Source organism: Hippichthys cyanospilos, chromosome 19, assembly GCF_059441005.1.
Source record: "Hippichthys cyanospilos isolate Australia breed blue-spotted pipefish chromosome 19, RoL_Hcya_1.0, whole genome shotgun sequence".
NCBI classification, from domain to species: Eukaryota; Metazoa; Chordata; class Actinopteri; order Syngnathiformes; family Syngnathidae; genus Hippichthys; species Hippichthys cyanospilos.
In genome coordinates, this window is record NC_142387.1 from 5,299,104 (window position 1) to 5,316,404 (window position 17,301).

General features: G+C 38.0%; 1 protein-coding gene across 5 annotated transcripts in view; it reads right to left on the reverse strand.

Moving 5' to 3' along the window:
- Positions 1–17,301, reverse strand: part of sema5a (sema domain, seven thrombospondin repeats (type 1 and type 1-like), transmembrane domain (TM) and short cytoplasmic domain, (semaphorin) 5A) — a 154,757-nt gene that overhangs the window by 42,192 nt on the left and 95,264 nt on the right. For all 5 annotated transcript variants that reach the window (XR_015863594.1, XR_015863595.1, XM_088401723.1 and 2 more), the window contains 5 exons: positions 14,921–15,206; positions 12,488–12,623; positions 7,538–7,742; positions 4,213–4,420; positions 1,693–1,810 (listed from right to left, as the gene is read on the reverse strand). Coding sequence is in view for 3 of the 5 variants with exons in the window: in XM_088401723.1 (XP_088257849.1) it covers positions 1,693–1,810; positions 4,213–4,420; positions 7,538–7,742; positions 12,488–12,623; positions 14,921–15,206 (953 nt within the window). In the remaining 2 variants the exon portion in view is untranslated. The remainder of the gene's footprint in view (positions 1–1,692; positions 1,811–4,212; positions 4,421–7,537; positions 7,743–12,487; positions 12,624–14,920; positions 15,207–17,301) is intronic.

Here is a 17,301-nt window from a genome sequence, read left to right on the forward strand (position 1 = left end):
CCTGCAATGTGTCACCCCCCAGTATACTACACTGTGTATAGCACCAAACTATTTGCTTTGAGACATAAAAATACAGTTGGATGGTATACATACTATGAATGTAAGGAATAAAAACTGTTGAGTAAATAAACAAGTAAGCCTATTAATAACTTCATATTATTGCTTAATAACACCCTTGCTTCAGGTCCCTTAGCTTATCTTACAAAAAATAATAGTAAATGAAATAACCTCCAAAATCAGAACTTTGATAAAGTTAAGACATTCCCCAAAACTGCTCTGCATAAATAAATAAATCGATAGCCTTGAATGTGTACTAAAATATGGCTATATGGAAATAAAAGCACACATTGGTACCTCAACAAAAGGTAAATAACTGGTCATTCTTTTTTTAAACATATCAACAATATACTGCTGACAAAATGATCTCTTGTTATCAATATACCACCTTTATGTGGCACAACTCATTTGCCACTTAGAATAGTGAGTTTATAATGAGATACTGGAGTGATTATAATTATGTCTAACACTTATAAGTGTGGAATAAGATTGCACATGTGAAATTATAAGTGATAGAATTATTAAATTACAACTGAGAAAGTGATAAATCCAAAGTCAAGTTGCACAGCATTAATCCATCATTTATTGTTAAATAAATGTGTATCTAATTATGTCTAACACTTATAAGTGATAGAATTATTAAACTATTACTCAGAAAGTGATAAATCCAAAATCAAGTTGCACAGCATCCTTTATTGTTAAATAAATGTCTAGTTATTATGCATTGATGCTGAACTGCTCCAGATGATGCAATGGGGATACTGGGGGATACTGCACAACTAGGTAATTAATACAGTACTATAATTTATTTTTTTTATCTGCCTGCAAATGTAAACAAACGATATTCTGCTTATGTGATAAATTTCTCTGCATTATACCAAACAAAATTTGTATATACATGATGACAACTTATTAATCCTACTTGATTTATGCAGATATATCTTTTTATGCATGCAAATCTGTATGCATATTAAGTCAGCTTTATCATAACCAGCATCTGTGCATGAATACTGATCATTTAAACAACATAACACAGAATACGCTCATTCAACTGAATTATTTTGGAGCTGAAGTGCCACAGGTTTTATGCAAAATACCCTCATTTTCTATGCATGGGAAGCCGCGAGGAAGTGTATCAAGAGGCCACTCGGCTGTTGTACAACTGCTCAAGTCAGTGCAGCAGCTTCTGTTCATTACAATAAAGGCTGTCTGCCATGATGTCAGAATGCGTGCACGCTGTATGTATTCTTGCCTTAAGACAAGTTTGAGAAACTGACTTGGGAGCAGCACTGGAAATGACATGAGACATATTTCTCAAAAAGCAGAGATGTGCCCAAAATATTGAACTGATATAGCTCCACAAATAGTGAGAGTTTGAAGAAATGAAGCAGCCAGAGGTGAATGATTGAGGAAGCGCTCCGAGGAGACAAGCCGCTCCCGTAAACTTTGGTTGTTTGTTCCCGAGATGCATTTCTTTGGAAAGCATATCTTTCGCTGTCTGATTTTTTGGCATAATTCAAGTATATTCAGAGCGAACTGGAGCTCACATGGATGTGAATCTTAGATCCATCTGGAGATTTATTGATTATTTTCCAACATAGCAAAGCAGCAGAGAATAATTAGACGGATACTCACAGGGCACTTTGTAATGCTCTGCTCCCATTGGCTCATTCTGGCGCTTTCTTCCAGTGTGGTACACTTCTTCAGGAGGAGATCCCAACCACAGTAAGGGTCTCTGGCCCCCACACAGGCACTAGCAATGGAAAAGATTGAAGCATAAGCACACACATACTTATTAAAAGACTTATTAACTCCAGCGCTCCCTTTAAATGTCTACTTTTCAAATAACGCTTGGCTCTGAAGGGTTAAAAGCACCACAAGTGGGCATTTTGTTTTTATGAAGGCGTGAGAGTATACACCTTCATTAAATCAACTTTACATTCCCACCAAGTAAGACGAACTTCATGTAGAGTTTTTAAATAGCGGGCTATGGAAAGGCTTGTCAGTTGGATGTCAAATAGGAAAATAAAATGGTGAGAATGAGCTTCTACCCTTTACAAAAAAAAAAAAACGGTTACTCCTCCACAGTCAAAGTATTATTTTTTTGTTGTTCTTTTAATGCTGGGAATGCATAGAAACACCTAAAAAAATATTTATTCTGTGAGTCTTATTTACTTGCATACGATCTTTTTCCCAACTAATCCTTTTAACAAGCACTGGGATTAATCACACATTGATCAGAATCCCTTTCAGGGGAGTTCTTATGGATAGGCCAATTCAAACTTTAAATAGGTCCACAAATATTGACAAAATGTATTGCTTAGACAAAAGTACGGGAAATCACGTGAAATACAAACTGGGGAAAAAATTTGGCCCACATATGCAGCTTCCACTTGTGCTTCATTCTATTTTTTTTTTTAGCTCTGTTCTGGTTTATCCCCAGCATTTGAAAGACTTCCTAACCATACATCCAATCACGACTTACTGAACTTGCTCATTGCAAAGAGTGAGAATTCAGAGAAGAAACAAAACCCTTTTGCATCATCTGGTGATATGATATCCAATTATGCAGTGTTCTTGTTTACCTGGGTCCTACACGTGCATACTTTTAAATCAGTTTTTATCGGATGCATTCTTTTTTTAGGTCAAAATATTAATCATTGTCCATCTACTCTTTTATTCAGCAAAACCTGACAACTTAGTAACATTTTTTATAAAATCGCCTGCCATGTTTGTTTTGATCTCGTGGAATAAGAGAACGTCAATCGAGAAAAAAATACCATAGCGTTGACATCAAATGCTGCTCACGCTGTGAGGTAAAGATGATCAAGTAGTAGATTGTTGTCACGACCTTGCTTCAAGGAGTAGCTCGAAAATAAAAGCGTCCCAATACATACATTACTTGATATCCCACATTTTATTTTGAAGCATTGTCTGGCTTCTTTACAACGTGTGGCCGCTTGATAAAATTACTTGACAGGCAGCAGATTCTCCACGTGTCAGATTGAACTTCTGGGCCAACAAGCAAAAAAAAAAAAAAAAAAAAACTCGGCCCATACTTATTGCCAGGCAAATGTGTCTATCCTGCCTGGGTCACTATACTATCGCCTGCAACAGAGGCACAGCCCATATGTGTATTTTCATTCGTATGGTGTTCACTAAACTTTTTTTTCTCCAGCAGCTTCCAGAGATAACATGAACATTGATTAAGTAGTCTACATTTTTGGTAAATGGACTTGACTCAAAGTACCCTACAAAGGACCACATTAACCTGTTCACACATCCAATGGAGGTTGATGCCACACAGAGGATTGCTAGGTCAAATGGGAGCAAATTTGGATTCAGTGTTCTGCTCAAGGACACTTTATCATAGCCACTAAGTTCGAGATTTCAACTCATAACCTTCCAATCGGGACGCAAAAACTCTTTCACTGAGCCAGTTTTTTTGTTTGGTTGTATAATGAGACAGACATACAAAATGTGTCCATGAAAATGCAGAGGAGGTGGGTTACGCAATTAGAAGGCAAATTTATGAAACATAGCATTTTTGAATAAGGATAAAAGGGTTGGAAACGAGAGAACAAGTTCACCCACCGGAGATTCATACCGCACAGCATACCAAATGGCTTATCCCCAGACAACAACACAACAGAAAAAGGTGACAAAGTGGCGTCAGGGTTGCAGCACATATCACAAAGCCCCAGCTATGACATAACGCTTTACTTCTCATTCCCATAAAAAAAAAAAAAAAAAGTCTATTGTGTGCTCAACAAGGAATGCCGGTGTGATTCTTAGCGTGTGTGATGGATGGGATCCCGCCCATATGTGGAATCTTTACACTCAGGCTTCTGTCTCAGGTTTTACACTTGATGGACTGCCAAAGGAACTTAATATGACCCATAACCACACACAGCCGCAGGAGTACAGTGTGTGTGACGATTTAGGAGGAGGACAATAAGACAGGAGGAAGGCAGCTCTTGCTGCTCTACTTGGACAAAAACTCATCTTTTTTTTCAAGTCTTTCTAGAGCCCACGCCAAGCACCAATCTGTCCCTGATAACAGCATCCAACAGAAGAAGAACCTTTCGACGTGTGCACATTTGCTTTGGATGCTTTCCATTGAGACAAATGGTGTTTGCTGGCGCATGTACTCACTCTCTGCCCTTGTGGTAGCTGCACCTCTTCAGGGGTATCTTGATGACCTGGTCTCGTACGCCTACGTACAGCTCGCTTCGGCTGTGCAGGATCAGCAAGCTTCGGATGGGCTGCCGCTTCCTGGCGGGGAACAGCTCGATCTCTTCCAATAGGCAGCTTCCCGTGGACTGATTCAGAGGGGAGAGCACTTTTCTGATAGTGCCGTAATCTAGAAGCCAAAGGAAGTGAGATTTAGTCACAAAGAGAAACTATTTTTGTTCCTTTCAATCCCAAAACTGTATTTAATTTTACAGAGTCAGACATTCAATACCAGCAATTACGTACAGCAATTATTTATTAAAAAAAAAAAAAAAGGGGGTCTGAAAAATGGCTGGCACTGAAGGATTTAACTCTCACTGCCACTGATGACTATATTGTAGACTTTAATTTTAAATGTTCTGAAACAGAATCAGTTAACTTATTCACCTCCTAATTAGATTAGACTATATTTGTCAATGGCAGTTAATAAATTACGCAAGCTTAACATATAACCCCTAAAAGAAACCACTGCAAGAAAAGTAATCCCTAAAGGAAACTACTACATGAAAACCTTCTGCTCAGGAATGCAATCTTAAGAAATAATGTGTTTTTGTCACTTATTTTCTACATCATTAAACAATAATGAAAAAATAAAATAAAAAAACGGGTTGCATTAATTTAGAACAGCTGTGCTACAAACCTTACACGGTTTGATCAAACATCCGTTCGGCACAGTGATTTCAAAGACATTTGGAGAGACGTGTGACAAACCAGGGTTGCAACAAACTATCATTTCAATAACTGATTCATCTCTCAATTAGTATTCAAAAACAAAACCTTATATAAAATCTTCAGTGCAATAACAAAACTAAGATTCTGTTACTAGATTTGTCTCAATGTCTTCAACTAGATTTCAAATTGATTACTTGACAATCAAAAACTGTTATCCAATAATTTGGGTATTGCTTATCTGTCCATCTGTTTGATCAAGTCAAGTTTATTTGTGCAGCCCTGAATCACCACAGCCTCAAAGGGCTTTACAGGAAAAAGACATCAGACAGTACATCACAAACACACAATGACTTTCTCTGAACAAAGCTCCAAAACCCCATCTGGGGAAAAAGAGAAACCTTCAGAAGCAACTGCAGGTGATGGGAGCCCCCTTCCAGGCTCAACAGGTAGCACTAGACGCCGAGTGCTAAAAATAACTGTTGTGCCAGTGTGTATCCAAATCAAAAAGTATGGTGCTATACATGTGAGATTTTTCCATAATACAAATCACAAAACATTAGCAATTTACACAATTTGAAAATAAGGATTCTAATATATGCATATACACATAAAGAATTCACACCCATATTAAGCAAGATTCTCCCATTTTACTGAGCCAGTGATGGCCCGATTATCTGAAGGTTAAGATCGGCCTAAATGATTATTCCATGGTGTAAAGGATGTTTGTATTTACTGGATTTATTTTTATTGAAATGTTCAGAGCTGACACAAATATGAAATGTACTTCAAAATCCCTTTTACTGTAGTCAACGCGAAGGACGGCCGAACCAACACGAAGGACGACTGAGCCTTGAGACTGCATGATGTGACGAGAACTGGGAACCAAAGCCAATCAGTAATGAAACTCGGCCTGTTACCAGGCTTCAGAAGTAAGTCAATTTCTTCCTTTCTCTCCCTCTCCTTTCCTCCACTCTTCCCTTTCCCTACTCCCTGCCTCCCTCTTTTTCTTTCATTCTCTATCTCCTCCTCTCATTCTTCCCTCCCTCTTCCCCTCTCTCCCCGTCTGCCTCCCTCTCTTTCACTCTCTCTCATTTTTATTAGAACCAGTATGAGCAGTTATTGTTCAGTGAACGTGGTGTTTTTAAATGCCAGATAATATTAACTTTTGGAGTCCTAATTAAAGCCACCAAGAAATGAATCGACATCTACCAAAGGCCTCCTTTGTGGTTGTAAAAGGCTTACAAGCAGATTTGAGAATATCGAAGATTCTGAAATGATCCAAAGATTACGATTTTCTTTCAGCACTCATCTAGTAATTAAGAGAAGGTAGAAAAGTAAAAATTTCTCATTTTGGCGAGTTAGAGCCCCCAGAGATTAAATTAGGGAATTTTCCCTCACACGCAAGTGCTCAAAAAAGCATCATCTGCAGCATGTGCAGTCCTTTGGGTGAAGGGGGAAAAAAGTAATGGGGTTTACAGTATGCAAATTGTTGGCATGGTGGATTAGTGGTAGAATATGTGCCTCACATTTCTAAAATTAGGGTTTTGAATAAGCACAGTTGGAACCAGGGGCCTGTCCACAACAAATCAGCGAAGTGCTTTTACGAACATGATGTTTCAAATATTTTCATTGATGCACAAACAGCCTTTGGAATATGAGCAGCTCTGTAGGCCTTGTTAAAACAACACTTCAGCGTTAAACACTCCCAACTACATAACTAATGTAGAATCGGCTCCATTTTATCCCCTCCCATGCAACAATATGTGTAACAAATGATTACAGAACAGAAAGCAGATGCCTGGTGAGCGTCTGGTGTCCCACTGATAACGCTTTCCACATTTTGCTCAGGCTGTCATAGCCTATTGTCACACTAGTAGGATGAAACAGTGTGCAGATTGCTGGTGACAACGCACAGTAAGACTTGAGAATATATGCGAGATGTCTTTATAATCACTTAGGACTCTTGATCCCCCCCCCCCCCCCCCCCCCCACACACACACACACACTTTTTTGTAAAATTTGAACACAATGCGTCGTTGTTATAACAATACCATGTGTGGGATTGCATATGGACACAAGCCTTATGTATGTAGGACTATTTTCTATTTAATGACATCATAAAGTACATAGTATATCATTTATTGCAAAACTGCACAATGACTTGTGCCTCTGAGGTTGTTTTGGTTTACTTTAACAATGCTCATCATTGTGTTTGTTGTGTGCAGTGGCAAAGAACTGCATGTTTGTTTTGCCCTTTCATCTGGAAAAGAGTGTGGGTGTTTCCTCATGGGTGCATCAAGTGTATGAGCTAAAACCTTTCAAACAGGCTAAGATACCCTGAAAGCTAACCACTCTTTGAAAGCTAACCACTCTTCAGTTTCAAATGAGGCAGTTCGACAATGACATCTCATTGCATTGTTTATAGCTCAGTTATCAGGAAACAATATGCAACAATTACACCAGACCACCATTAGCTGTTTAATCTTCCACACCATATGGGTATACACACAATACTTTATAATAGTTATAAATAAAAACAAAAACAAAAACAAAACATGCACGGTGGTGAACTTACCAGTGGCCAAATAGATGATATGAAAAAGCATGTCTTTGCCCTGCACTACATCCACAGCTACATGGCTGAAGCGGACGTTATCCTCCATGAAATAGGGAACGGGAACCACAGGTTGAACCACTTCGTGCATCAACAAGAACTTCTGGGCGTCTTGCAAATTCCTCTCTGTCAAATTCACATATGAGCCTGAGTCGATGGTGCCGCACTGTGGAGACAAAATGGAAAATGCACATTTGACTCGATATGGCAAACCAAGTTTAATGTTTGAGAAAAACCCTTGATCAGTTTTTTTTTTAAATTTTAATACATTGCTTTTTGGCAAAAAAGCCTGAAGAAAATGCCTGAAGTTATTCATTTTGCCTTTAACATACTCCCCGCAATAAGTGTAAAACTGAGAAGTAGCATCACCCCCAACGGAATTTTAATGCATGGTACCTGATTTTTTTTTTAAACGTGAAAAGAGTACTTTTCATATTTAAGACAAATATTACTGCAGTACACATATTTACTTAAATCTTAAATGATTAAACCTCAGTAGCTGTACTGTTGTCCCTTCCTGTTCCCATCCCTATATTAGCGGCACCCGGAAGACCATTTAGAGTGAAACATGTAGCTGACCAAACATGATAACAATCAGAGTTTACATTTGAAATTCCAATTCATTACAAAAGAAACCTAGGTAAGAGATTTACAACGCTCCAGTGCAGCTCTTTCCTGCTCTTCTTTTGCATCTACCTAACAGCGTTTTCATGAGGGAGATGGGCAATCCAACAAGACACATGAATGGCTCCAAGCACAACGACCAAGGAGGGCAGGAATTGTAATCTACTGTACTCTCCACCTGGGAGTTGTATATGCTTCAGCAAATACAACTCCAGGGTATCTTTGGTCGATGGTCGCATATTTTTAAAAAATATCCATGATGCACTGAGGATGCGATAGGGGAGGCGCAAAGTAGCAAGGGATCGCTGTAGTTTAGTTCAAACTTTAGTTCAAACAAATTAAAAAAAATAAAACATCATCCAACCTGTCCATCAGACCTCAGGTTGAGTCACCTAGTAACGAAAGGGACAACAAAACAAACATGGAGTGTTTTGTTACATCCTATACAGTGAATTTTTTCAAACCATCAGTCCCAATTTCCAGTGGGATTCAAATATTTCACCCTCTGTTTGCAAAGCCCAGCCCTTATATTGTGAGCAATTTTTCAAAACATGCAATTCCATTGCCATTACTCAGAGGCTCCTGCAATCTTAGCAGAGGACAGAAGGTGAGACGGACACACTCGCACACACTCAGCCAAATGATGCTTCTGTCCCTCACCTCAACCGGACTCGAGGCAAACACATCTATCTCTCTGCATCCGCTCAAAGGTGTCACACGTGTGCCTTGTCATGATGGCAGATATGTAATCATACAGATCCCCATGTGCACAAGGCCAATCTTGCTGAGCTATAACCACTATAGAGAGATGCTATAATATGATGTATGCTCATTCAGTTGTGTCTTTTTAGCTGGGAGAAAAACAATAAGAGCAAGCCCGCATAAAGGCTACGGTGCTGTCCCTCACGACGCACATTTCCCGTCTGCTAGAGTGGTGAGGTCGATGATCCATTGCCCATCACTGGAAAAGCCTCCATGATGCTCATCTGTCAGTCCATGGAATGCAGGGAATTGATCCATATAAAGTGTCGGTGCTGTTGTTACTGTAGCTAGTCACTTAGAACTAATGGTTCACACAATGTCCGGCCCAGTTAACTGTAACCTGTCCAAGAACGGTTAGCCCGAGGCAAATCTCAATTCATTATACTGTATGACGGCCTATTTAAGGGCAATAACAAAAAGTACATGCCAATGATGATGCTTTATAATCTGAAATGTCTAGCAGTTCACAAATGTTCATTTTCAAGTGTTAAATTCTTGAACGTCTTGACCTCTTAATGTGTTTGATACCTTTTGACATTGAAGGCGTTTACAAACTAATATTTCAACTATGGATGTTTCATTTTAGTGTTATTTTCTTATTATAAGCCCCCAGCTCTTGGGGCTCGTCTCAATGCAGCAGGGGAGAAATGGTTATAAAATGAATGACTAAAGCCACTTTTGTTGTTGTACATCAATCTTTTGATCCGTCACAACAACATCCAAATTAAAATATAATATATAATAAATTTATATAATAATTAAAAAAATAATATGGGTTTTTAAGGGGTGAGATTAAAACGAGATACAATTGTTCAATTAACAAATCTCTTTTTAATCTCTTGACAGCACTATATACATCTTTATTTTGGGATTTCAAAACAGCTACATAATATTAACTCATTCAATGCCAGGGATGTATTTTCACCTTTTTTAAGAGTAGGGACATTCAATCCCAGATACTTAGGTATCGATTTAATAGGCAAGTACAGTATCTGGAAATAATTGTCCTAAATGTACTTCCGTATCGATTTATTACTTAAGTATCTGGGATTGAATGTCCCGACTCTTAAAAAAGGTGAAAATATGTCCCTGGCATTGAAGGAGTTAAAGGGTGTGTGTCATCCAAATTCAATTTTTTGGGAGTATTTAACCATGTTAAAATGCAAAATCCCAACCCAAAACACCTTTATAGTGTCTTTTTCCCCTCTCTGAGCATTTCCATTTCTGCACTTTCAGTACCAGCCCCGATCGATCAGAGAAAACGACAATATCTTCAATTTGTTACATCACTAATTGAGTACCGCTGACATACCGGCCAAGCAGACTAAACACACAGCCACATTCTCCTAGCAGTTGGCAGTAAACTAGGATGACATCAGAGGGGCACGGCAGCCACATGGGGAGAAAGACTGTCTTTCAGGTTGGAAATATGATAGCCAAAATAACTCATATTTCACAAGAAATGTAACAGTCACTGTGCCAATAGTGATATCTAATCATAAACATAAAGTTAACTGTGAGTTTAAAATACCATAATTTCCATGAGCATTCATTTTTTACATGCTCAGGAGGGCCTTCACATTAATAAACATGTCAGAAAGCCATTCCCAGCACAAGACGCTAATACAATAACCAACAGCCAAAATAAATCCAAAGATCAATACGCATGATTTAAATAGAGTGAGGGATTTTCTCTGCACATCAATATGTTATTAGGCTTTAACTTAATGATCAGGATGTATGTGTTGAATGATGGGTTCACAATCTTAATTATCATAATCTGGCAGCAGCTATACCCTGATATTTCCATTTAAACGAAAGAAAGATTGGTTTTAGGGATGTGTATATTTACTTGTGTGTACAACGATGAAGTAATAAACCAGTCCTACCATAAATTCTGCACTCATAAATCCAATCCTGCAGCATTGACAAATTGATGAAGATGTCACGGAAACTGAGATAAAGTGCGTGTCGGCCCAGTGGTGAAGCATCAGCTATTGTGGGCAATTTTAAGGGGAGGCAGAGATGGCAACGCAAGAGGAAGTTTTAAAAGCGCCTCTCTGGGGTGTTTCAACAGTATGCTTAGAAAGGGGGATATGTCGAGAGGCTTGAGCGGAAGAAAAATTGAGTTCCTAGAAGGGAAATGAGTTTCAAATAGCTTGTTTGCAGACAGGCAACAGTGACAGTGCTGAGTGTTTTTCCATGTCACTGAGTATTTGCTATGTTTTTCTTATATAACGTCATCACGTTAGTAGTTCTGCTTGCACGCTGGAACGTGCCTGACAGGGAAGGCCTCTCACCCATTGGCAGCTACGCCTTAGGGGGGGATTTCAATCCCCTCCAAGGAGAGCGGTGAGGATTATCTGTAAAACTCTACTCATAAGAGCCTCTTCTGCTATTAAAACATCCCCCTCCCTGTCTGTTTAATCAGTCGTGAGGATAAAGTGCCTCACCGCTGCTTGTGTGGAACAAGGACGGTTAATAGAAGTCAAGAAGGAGACATTTTTAATGATGTTACAAAATGTAAAGAGTGCCACTGAATTCATTTGAAAAGTGAGCATAGGAGTAGAAAAAGGTCGTTTTATTTCATTCACTGCCAGCCCAGTTAAAATACATTTTTGACTCACTTCTCACACCCCAAGTCCACTACAGTAGACAGAGATAAACATTTTTGACACCTAGAGTTATAATTCCCAATTGTGTTGTACACCTTGAACACGACTAATGCATGTCCAATTATATTTAATTATACGACATTCTTCAAGACTGGTTAAGCTTAGATTGGTAGGTAAGTATCCTTTATTGTCATTACTTGCAGTACAAGGCAACGACATTTTGATATAGTGCTTTCAAAATATTAAAGAGATTCATTAAGAGCTGTAATTGATGAACCATGTTTGTTTTAAGATAGTGTTTTTGTGGCAGATCGGAGTACAGTAGTACTGTTGGTTTTAAACATCAGAAGGAATGATGCGGTTTATGTCAACTGCCAAATAATTAGACATAAACAATAAAACGTTGGCCATATTGCTCGTTTACATCAGTCCTTCTCAAATAGTGATGACGTTGGCCATATTGCTCGTTGCAGATTTGCTCAAACGTCTGGTGTTTTAGAGTTAGCTAAACTTGAGCTATTTCTGGGGTAAGCAAGTTCCTTTTTAAAAACGCATATTGTCAAATTTTAAATTTACCGTACATCAGACTGAAAACCCTCACATGCTCTTCCATTTTCCCATCTTCCTCCCGCTCCAGAGCTGACCCTCCCACCCTCAACAAAAGCATATCAGTTATGCCAAACACAAGGACAGCCAATCAGTTCCCAATCCAGGGTATGTGATTGACCATAGTTTTCCAATCCCCAACAACTCAATCACAAAAAGTCAGATTTATAAATATAAATTGAATCAACATTCAAAAAGCAAATCAAGACTGAAAACAATGCTAAAAAAACAATGCTTTACCTTTGACGCTAACTAATTGATCGTAATCATTCTGACACCTCTACGCCTAATTCTTTTTGTATACCTGAAAATTGGGGTTGGGATTGGGGTAGGGAAGCCAGGCTGAGCGAGAGTTCTCCTGATACTTGAAGGGTCCGTTGAAGACCTGTGATATGGCACTCAGATTGAAGGCACACACAGCGGATGCAGCGATGCTGTTTCTGAAAATCAAGAAGTGCAAAATGAGACGACCGAAGGAATGATGGACAAGAGATACAAATAGGTGTTCGCGCATACATGAACTACAAAGTGTCTTTAGTATTGCTGTAAGACAGTAATACAGATTAAACACACCCCTAAGGTCAACTCCATAGTAAATGATGGCTGGTATTGAGTCGTAAATTCAAGAACAGGACACAATTAAACTGTTGGGCTTGTCTGATTAACTGCACACATCTCCACAGTGAAATACAGCTTCGACTTTTCCAGCTGTCACTTTCAGCGTGTCCAAATGTCGTTCCGCTACAGCAGAAGAAAAGATTAACAGTACAGTTTTCATTCTCTACTCAGACTTGGCCCAAGTGAATTAGAATCTGACGTGGCTGTTTATTAAAGTTAGTACCTGCAGGCGGAACGTTTCCAATACCTTTGAAAACACTGTGTTCAACAATTGGGAGCCATTGAACATAGATTAGTCAGCTTTTAGTGTGTGTGTGTTTGCATGTGTCGGAAAATTGACCAAAGTATTACAATAAAAAATGAATCCCTTGTTGTTTGTGCATTTTAATCACTAAATACTCACTCAAAATAGGTGATTGCTCTTTTTGGTGCATAGATAATAAGGCAATTATAATCTCAGAAGGTGCAACAGTTAGACCGCAAATGTGGTATTATTCTTCCTCCCTCAATCTATTGCATTTAGTATTTAATTTCAAAATCAGCATTTTATACTTTCCTCGCTTATTTCTCTCTTTATTTGAATCCCATGCATATATTGTATATACTGTTTATCACTGTAAATGGCTGTATTTTACAGAGTGTATCTTCAGACACCAGGGAGAAGTACCTCTAATTTTATTGTAGTAATATTTGACAATAAAAGCAATTCTGATTCTGAAATATTTTTCACATGTTATTGTGAAGGAAGTGGACGAACCGAGATAGCTTTGACAGCTTTGTGCATGACTGGGATTCACACAAATGCCACTTATTAAAAAAAGTGCTTCATTGCCATTGTTGCCATTTCTTTTAATTTAATTTAATTGTATTTTTTTACATCAGTCCTTCTCAAATAGTGGGGTGGACCCCCCTGGGGGGAGGGGGTGGGGAGAGGGAGTGGGTGGATGATCCCAGGGAAAGGGCTTTGCTTTTGACATGTCACGTGTAATTGCGATTACAAAAAAATGTATTTCAGGCACTTTGATGTATTTTTTTCAGTTTTAGATTAACCTGCAACCTGTATTAAGGCTGTAAAAAAGGAGTTAATATTGAAAGTTGATTAGTTGCTTTTTTCTTTTCGTTAAAAGAGATACAGTTTTAGGTACACTTAAAAGAACTTTTATGGATAGAAATGATATTTAGAGTGGGTGGCGAGTGGGTTTTGCAAATAGTTTACTTTTTTTCAATTTTAGACCAACCTGTAGCCTGTATAAATGCTGTTAAAACAAAAAAAAAATACAAAACTGTGGTTGCAAGTAGATTTTTATTGCTTTTTTTTGTTAAGATTAAAAAGGATAGTTTCAGGCATACGTCTGCAATTTTTATAGATACATTATTGTAGGCACGGAAAGGGGGGGGTGACCGGTTTTCTCGTTCCTGGGGGGACTTTGCAAGATATAATTGAGAAGTACTGTTGTAGTCCTATTGGATAATTGAGAAATTTTTAATATGGTATTTTTGTTTTCTTTACCTTGCACACTATTTTTACTTCTTGTGCTCTTAAGTTCTTTGAAGCACATTAAGTTGCCCTTGTGTATGAAACGTACTATTAAAAAAAGTTGTCTTTTCAGAAGTTCTTAGTTAGTAACACTGGAGAACAATTTGGAAAGTTACTACAGCTAAGTTATCATAATTAAAGCATATGAGCATGGTGATTCCAAAATTACAGTCATTTTTTTTTCTATTAGGTATTTTTGTTTTCTCTACATCTTACGCTCCAGATAAGCAAAACTCAACTTAATGAGCTGTAGTGAGACTTGCTAGATGATTAGGATTGGGCTCATCTACAATTTTGCCTCAACTTAATTTTGCAGTCACAGTTAGAGGTGCATGCAGCTCCCAATATGTCCCTCTCAATATTGTAATTACAACAGCCATTTTCTTTGTAAAAAGAAAAAAAAAAGTGTTATGTTAAATACAACATCAATCATGCCTTTTTCATATATCACGTTCCATTTATCAAAACAAGTTATTACACAAGCACCTCTGTTAAGTATAGTATTTTCCCATGCATTTTTTTTTTTTTAAAGAACAGTTGCAAAATTTGGTTCTGATTCAATCACACGCTGGTAAAACTTACATATTGGTAGTAAAGATGCCATAGAGCAGCTCCAGCTCAGGCAGGTAGAAGGTGCCTTGCAGCTCATTGTAGTTAAAGGGGATTTCTCCAGGCCGGGAACAGTTGAGCCGAGCCTTCATGAAGGTTGTCCATGTATCTTCTAAGAGGAATCGTCCGCCGATGTCATTCTTACAGACACGGCCGGCGCGAGAGAATACGGTGCGACCGCAGTCGTGCTCCACGGCGTACTCCCGGAAGAAGAAGTAAGTGAAGTTGCCGATATCGTAGGATGACACAAAGTTTGGTTCTGTTGCAGGTGAAGAGAAGACATTTTTTAGAAAAGAGTTTTAAACAGATTCACTCAGTGCCTCAGCGCACAAAAACACCAAAACAGCGGGTGATCAGGATTAATAACTAAAGGCCACTTTATTAATGACTTTGCATTCCAATAGGAAAACTCATTTTTCACTCTTAAAGGTTGAGATGAGAAATCGGCAGAAGGGGTGAAATGTAATAGTTCTCACCCTGTCAGAACCACGTAACCCAGCGACTCCCCCCCAGCAACCATGTTCATCTTTTATGTATGACATTATTAGATCCTAACTGCACACTTTATTCTTCTTGGCAGTGATTTAATTCATCTTTAAATGGAAGTGTAGCAGCCCCTCCCTTCTCACTTCAACCTCCTCATCCTCTACACCTTTAGAGGGCAGAACAGGAGAGAAAAAAATCAACCCACAGTAAAATTAGTTATTAAGTACCCATTTTCCCAAGGGTTGTCATGTAACAGCACATGGTGACTTCTAATTTATTTTTCCAATTTAGCTTGGATGTTGAATGTAAGAAAATGTCTGCTGGAGAGACTGGAAGACCAAATAAACTTTTCTTCGTCTAAGCCAGACACCCTAAGCTGTCTTAAATTCTCAAATATCCACTGAGGTGCTATTTTTTTTAAAGTGCATTTTCACCTTCAAGAAAAAACAGAAATTACAAGCTTGGTGCTTCTGAATGTGATGGTTATTAAAGCATGTAATAAATCACTAGTGCATGTGGTTATAATGAAAAAGGAAAACTTAATGAATTACAGCATGAATGTAATTTTCTAACCGAGAAACATTAATTTCACAAGTCAAATTTAGTGTTTTATAAATCTCTTCTCAGATTATTACTATGAGGTTGGTTAAAAACATTTTAATCAGGAATGTGATCAAATTTCTATGAAGAGAAAACCTCTCAGAATGCAATGTGTGTGTGGAAATGCCACTTAAACCTCGTACACAAGACAAAACCTTTAAAAATTGGATTAAGCATTTCTGGGAAAATCAGCATTTTTGTGGGGTTTTTTTTGCATTGCTGATTGAAAAAAAAACAAAACAAAAAAAAAAACCAACAACAAAAAAACACCTTAGCGCACCATAGAGCAGTTCTTCTCGTATACAGTACAGTAATGCCAGGAGGAGCACGGATGACCCGGGGGAAAAGGCTTTGTCATGTGAAGTGTAATTGCAGAAAATGTTTTTTTTTTTTAGTTTAAGGCACTTTGATATTTTTTTGTTTTAGAAAAATCTGTAACCCATATAAATGCTGTAAAAGATAATTAACAGTTAAAAGTTGATTTCTATGGCTTTTTTCTTTTGTTAAAGTTAAAAAGGATACAGGTTTAGGTATACTTATAACATTTTTATCAATTATAATCTTATTTATAGTCATATATAGCTCAAAATGTTTTATCTTTCCTAGGGCGGGGCTTGGCAAAATATGAGCACTGACCATTTTTTTTTCTATGTTTCTTCTCTGATTGGCTGACAAATTTCAGTTAAAAATATCTACCAATTATATGGAGCTGATCATAAATAGCGTTTTCAATTAACAACACTTGCCTCAAAAAACTCAAATAGTGAGGGTGAGAGGGTGACAAGTGAGAAAAGCATTATCGGGTTAGGTCATGTCCAAAAGCAATGACGTTTTTTTTGTTATTTGTTTGATATAGATATAAGGATAGTTACCCATGTAATCCATGGCATCAAAAAGTTTGATTATTAAGTCACTATATAATTGGCAGCAACCTGTTTGGGAGAAATTGACCCAGTTTGTTATGAGGAAGCGTGCCATTTTTATTTTAGGGTTATGGTTAGGATACACTTGTCAAAATTGGTTTGTTTGTTTTGTTTCTGCAAACATTTGCAATTGGGGTCCTTGGAAAATTTGCTGGGAAAAAAAGGAGTCCTTGACTAAAAAGAGATATTTTCCCTGGTGCTCATTTCTCACGTTGTGCTATATTAGACTACAGGAAAGTGAGGTGAGCTCCAAGAAAAAGGTACTGTTCCCCTGAAGCGCCTTAATTTACTCTCACGTGAGAACTATAACCATCAATGAGCCACAGGCAATAAATATTATACTCA